We start from the raw sequence: 5,951 nt of genomic DNA, 5'->3' as shown, positions 1-5,951 counted from the left end.
GCGGGCTGAGGAGTAGCGGCGGTGGTGGCTGATGCCTCCTCCCTCCCTCCCCCTCCCTCTCTTTGGTGCAGGGCTCAAGTGCTGTGCGGCTGGGGCTCCAGCGCTCGGGCAGAGGGCAGCGGGGGCTCTGGTGCTCGGGCGGAGGGTGGCAGGGTGCGGCCGAGGCACCGGAGCTCAGGGGACGAAGGCGGGGTGCGGCCGGGGCTCCGGTCGGCGGATTTTTTTATTTTTAATACCCTTTAGTACCAGTTATTTTACCCGGTACTAAAGGTCCACTTTAGTACTGAAATAGCAATACCGCTTGCACAACCGATACTAAAGGGGGATTTGGACCTAGTACTGAAGGCTTATTCCCCTGCTAGACGTCCGAGATCTCAAATTCCATCGGACGCCACATCCCACCGTTCAGCGCTGGCTATATCGGATGGCTAAGCACGTCCATGTAGTCCTTCGTCCCACCGCACGCTCTTCTAACCACACCTGCACTCTGACGGTCTTATCTTCTCCCTTCTGCTGTTGTTTCATTTCTTCCTTTGAGATCCACCTTTTGCTTTGGCTCCCCATTGATGCGGGGGCCCAGGTTTTTTGAGTAGGACGCCCGACTGCCAAGCAGGTAGCAGCGACGCGGAGGAAGAATTGGGACTAGCGTGGGGCACCCGGTTGCGATGTGCAGTACCCTGGCTTGAGGACGGCAGCCATGCGCTGATGTGCAGCGTAGCTTCAACTGATGCATCTCCCTAGAGTACTCGCCTCGCTGTCGTCGCGCAAGCTGCATGTCCTCGCCCTGACATCGATTACTGACCGGATCTTGTCGCTGGTGGCGGGGCTGCAAGCCCCTTCTCACCTCCAAGCGTCTCAAGCCATATTGAATTTCATGCAAAAGTTTAGGTAATTTTGTTGCAAGAGTACTCTTGTTGCAATGGTTCGCTCTTGATGTTGCAGTAGTTTTCAAAGAATATTTCAAGTTCCTGATGGATGCTTCAATAACAAAGTTGATTTGTTGCAAAGTTTTTTTTTTCTAGATGTTGCAATAGCATATCTGGATGTTCCAAAACTGGATTTTGTTTGTTGCATTGGAGATGGAGATGATAATATTTTTATGGATGTTGCAATAGTTATTTTTCATTTGCACAAGTGGATTTAATTTGTTGCGACTGTCTTGTTGGCCCTATATGAAGAGGATTTTTTTTTCACTTGGGATGATGAATGAAACATGGTACAGACCGGTGATTTTTCTGCCGGACGTTGTGCAAAACATTGATGTTCAGGGATTTCCATGGTCCGAAAGGCGTTGATAAAGCGCTTCCCTATCGAATATGTAGCCGCCCGGATATACAATACAACGAACAGACGGAGGAACGACACAAGCTAGGCGGACTGATCTGAGCATGGCGCAGCTGCTACCCGACGACGTGCTCGCCGACGTCCTTTGCCGCGTCCCGCTGCGCCTGCAGGGCGTACGTGGCGCGCCGTCGTCGACTCCAGGGGCCTGCTGCCGCCCACGCGGAGCTCCTCCTACCACAGCACACCCCGGTGGGGGGCATCTTCTACAACCTCGCGGTTCCTGGCCCACCCCTCCGTGAGCGACGCCATCACCGGCTCCCTCGACTACTCGCTCGAGGACGAGGTCCGCAGCCACTGCAACGGGCTCCTGCTGCTCGAGGACGACACCGTGGCTAACCCGGCCACTCAGCAGTGGGCGAGCCTGCCCCCTCGTCCAACCCTCTACATGGGGAAGAAGTACTTCGCGTGTGGTAGCTTCCTCGTCTTCGACCCCGCCGTCTCACCGCACTACGAGGTGGTATCGATTCCCTACTATACCAAGATTATAGCAGAGATGAACTAGTAGATCGTCCTGCTTCGGAGAAATATAATCCGTGGAATGGCCGCCGTCACCACTCAGACTGCTTGTGTTCTCATCAAGAACAGGGCGGTGGGAGGAGATGTCATTTCTTGGGGAAGGAGATCCCATGTGGGCTGCCGTTCCTGGCATTCCAACGAGGTTTCGGATTGACCAACCCTACAGTGTTTATTGGCAAGGATCGGAGCACTTTACGCGTACTGGAAAGCTGATTCCATCATGAGGTACTCCTTTTAAAAAGCATTATGTTTTACATTCGGATGATAATGATTTATTTCCTCTTATTGGGTGCTTCTATGCTTGGTCTCATATATATAAGAGCAGCATTTTCTTAAACTCAGTTCTAGGAGTTAGGATTTAGTAGCACCTCTTACAGATTATTAATTTCCCCTGTTGCATGCCAAATTAAAGAGGCCCTAATTAAGATTTCTCGACTTTTTTGCTGCTGCAGAATATCCTTCTCAACTAAAAAGTATCGATTAATTCAACTACCAATTGATGAATTGATACACCATCTTTATCTTGGAAAATCATAGAAGGGGTTATATTGTGCACATTTTGAGGTCTTCTCACGACTTCAAATATGGTTCCTTAGTGTATGTACATTTGATCAGATGGAGTGGGTATTAAAATATGACAACCATCTCAAGCCTACGCTGCCACGTTTTAACTACTTCGATAAATTCTACCATGAACAACCCAACGGACCCTGGATCCTGCAAGAGGAATACTATTATGAAGATCACAACGCTGTGGTAGAGAACCAATTTGAGTGGGACACATTCTCCAAGTAGATGATACAGCCCGGTGGCAGCCAGCAGTATACTGCATCCTTGGATTTCATCCATACAAAGAGGTTATTTTCCTAGAGGAAAGAAGTGGTAGAGCCATAGCCTTTCACTGGAACAGCTCAAAGTTTCAACACTTGGGCAAACTCTACCCAAAAGATTACAGGAAGCACGCGTCACAGCTATCTGTAATAGCAGCTTTCCCGTACACACCATGCTGGATATATAGATTTGCTCAAAGGAAACAGTTATTAGCTAGATCGATGTTGCGTATACGTACTGCAGTTACTGCCTTAGGATGGAACTTTGTATTATTAGGCGGGAGGAAATGTACATTCAAATCAATTGATGACATAACTAGTTCTTTCAGGTTCACAAAAATAAGTTGTTCTTTCTAGTGTGAGTTATAGATTGGGATAATAACGTGTTGCTAATGTGTCCATTACATTTTACTGAAAACATGTGCATTCGTGTGTGGCGTATATATACACTCTCGGTCTTTCTTCTTCCTGTGCCATCACTGGTCGGTGCAAAAGCTGTGTGGGCAGTCGATTTTAGTCAGCTCCAGGCTAAGCGAGAGGAAAGTGCCGCGCCTCTCTTTCCATTACAGGCTTGGAACTTGGAACCAAAAAATTCCAGTATTAATTCGGTTGCTTTGTATTTCCTCCGTCCTAAATTACTATCCATTTTAGCTTTTCTAAGTATTTAGCTTTTGCTACGTATCTTAGACATAAGTATATATCTAGGTGCATATAAAAAAAGTTGTGTATCTAGAAAAATCAAAACGAATAGTAATTTGGGACGGAGGGAGTAATCATTACCATTGTCTTCTGATTACATTTGCTCACAGAATCTGAACCAACCAGCACCTTAGTTCTAAACGAGAGACTAGAACCCCCTAGCCCAAACGAGAGAAAAGGCATATAGTTCTCATAAGCAATTTGGTTGTTTTAGTCCAGGGAACCACATGACTACCTTTTTTTCGATTATAAGGACCACATGATATATTACTAGGAATGGCAAAAACAGGTTGTCCCGAATTGTGCACAAGTCTCTGGTGTCTGGTGATCTGGTCAAGTGCATTATCTTGCCCTCCCAAGTTCGGTAGTAGGAGTATACGACACAAACAACTAGACAGGTAGCGATGTTACAGTCTTAACAAAGGCAGTCAGGGACAGGGTCAGAGCCATTATTGCACACACATCACGGGCACAAACATAAAAACATGCAAACACAAACAGGCACAGCATAATCACAAGTCTGGAGAGTGCACACGACTCATGTAACACGAGTCAGCCACATGCAATTGATGATGAGTAGATTGCCGGATCAAGAAGAAACCATGGTGGAACCGCCATTCACTGGCAACAGTTCCGGCGGTGCAGCTTGGTTAGTCTCCGCCAACGACCCTGCAGCCAGCACAGGCGAGCTCCCATAACAATCCCTTATCGGGGTCTTGGATGGGCACATCCTGCAGATTAACAAGCAAACATAGACGAACCAAGTAAGCAGTGATGAGATTATAAGGTAACCCAGCTGTTGATGACACATTAGTGAATTAAGGATCCGAGACCAGAACAAAAACAAGAAGGATAGGAATAAACCTGGCTCGAAGGCCACCGGCGAAAATGGTGGTGGATGCCAGAGCAGCAGTAGCACCGTCAACCTATAGTGGGCACTTGTAGTTAGTCTTTCTGTGGATCAACTGGTGACCATAGATATGAGTATTATGCAGACATTGATTTCAGAAAGCAAAACGACTCACGGCAGAATTTTCTATCCGTCAGTTTTAATGCATCCAATGGTGTTTGATAGCTTGTAACAAATTAAATTATTAGTGACAGCAACAAATGAACAATATTGGTTGCTATCATGTTGATCTTGTATTTGGTGTCGACAATAGTATATGAGAAATGAGGGAAAAACAGAGCATATCAGTGCACAAAATCTGAGCACTAGAGCATACGATATGAACTACTGAGTAAAGAACTACTAATTCAAATGCATAAGTCCTAGATTGTTCCAGTACTGTCATCAATTGATTGGAGTAATTCAGTGCAGAAAAGTTAACTGAGATATGGATGAACTTTTCAGACTATTACGTACCTCAGCAAACTCAATAAACGCTAAGTTTGTCGAGCGCTTGCCATTATCCAAAAGCTTAAGGCGGCAAACCTGTGATGCAATGAAATAAATTAAAGATAGCAAACAATTCATATAATATCCTCGAAGATAAACACAGAAATGGCACATGACTTTATTTCGCAAAATTAACAAGTGGAGTAACAATTTGCTAGATGATTTTTTCTTGACCTTGCCAAAGTATGCCTCACAGTAAGCTTTCAGATTACTACTTTGGACCTGTAAAACAAGTAAATATAACAGCTGAAGAGAAAACTGCGGGCATAAGAATCCTGATGAAAATTTAAGTTTTTTACATACAGTCTTGCTGATATTGGTGCAATAGATAGTCCTCGAGCATATCTCCCACTCATCTTCAGACTACATACACAAGAGTCAAACAATTAATATCAGTAGATTAGGCATTTCTACATCTTTATCCCCTATATAAGCTTGCCAAGAAAAAAAGATTTATTTGGTCTTATGCTAACCTGAGGAAGGAACCTGGGATTAACAGGGCAGATTGCAGTCCTTGAAGGTAAAACTCTCAGAGGGCTTATCCCAATGATGATTCCATCAAGAAATAATGCAGCATATGCTTCCTCTGGAAAGGTTTGAAATATTGACTTTGGGTTTTTCTTTACATGAAGTTTAGCTCGTACTGATGACCAAAGATACTATTTGAGTCAGAAATAGGTAACTTACCCTCATGCTGAAACTCTACAAACCCATACCTGAGACCATTCGAGGGGTCTCCACAGATGCGGCAATCCACCACCTGTTGCAACACATGTGCACAATGCAACACTGCATCGTGAGTTATTCATGGCAATTATCAAATTAGGAAAACTAATGCACCATACAAGACAAATTCTCTGAACAATGCACAAAAGAATTTTAGCATTGAAATTTAATCCTTCTGTTGGTTGTTATCTTGAGTACATATTTAGTATAAATACTTGGTCAGTTCAAGGTTGTTGTGTTATCATGAGTTGCATTGTGCAATCTAGTTAGCTACCAACCTGATATTTTACTAATTCCTACCATATGAAAACTATGGATCCATGTTTATGATACTTTTATGATATTCATAAATTAAATATCACAATGAGACCCGTGAACTTTGCTAATAACCATACGATTTTGGGGATACTTCAGGAATTAACTTGTCTCTTAAAATA

General features: G+C 44.4%; 1 protein-coding gene across 1 annotated transcript; it reads left to right on the top strand.

Annotated features, from left to right (window-relative positions):
• The first annotated feature begins 309 nt into the window (after positions 1-309).
• LOC140221882 (uncharacterized) lies at positions 310-3,047 on the top strand. Its single transcript, XM_072291841.1, has 3 exons — positions 310-1,560; positions 1,873-2,058; positions 2,635-3,047. Exons 1-3 carry the CDS (start codon positions 1,389-1,391, stop codon positions 3,045-3,047), a joined length of 771 nt encoding a protein of 256 aa, XP_072147942.1. The 5' UTR covers positions 310-1,388.
• Positions 3,048-5,951: the final 2,904 nt, after the last annotated feature.

Source organism: Setaria viridis, chromosome 2 (assembly GCF_005286985.2).
Source record: "Setaria viridis chromosome 2, Setaria_viridis_v4.0, whole genome shotgun sequence".
NCBI classification, from domain to species: domain Eukaryota; kingdom Viridiplantae; phylum Streptophyta; class Magnoliopsida; order Poales; family Poaceae; genus Setaria; species Setaria viridis.
Note: the sequence above shows the minus strand (reverse complement) of the source record. Positions and strands in the feature narration are given on the sequence as shown.

Coding starts and splice junctions, on each gene's coding strand:
- LOC140221882 (XM_072291841.1), top strand. CDS start 1,389: ATGGCGCAGCTGCTACCCGACGACGTGCTCGCCGACGTCCTTTGCCGC. Junction 1,561..1,872: donor GCATCTTCTACAACCTCGCG/GTTCCTGGCCCA, acceptor TCGGAGAAATAT/AATCCGTGGAATGGCCGCCG. Junction 2,059..2,634: donor AGGATCGGAGCACTTTACGC/GTACTGGAAAGC, acceptor AACCAATTTGAG/TGGGACACATTCTCCAAGTA.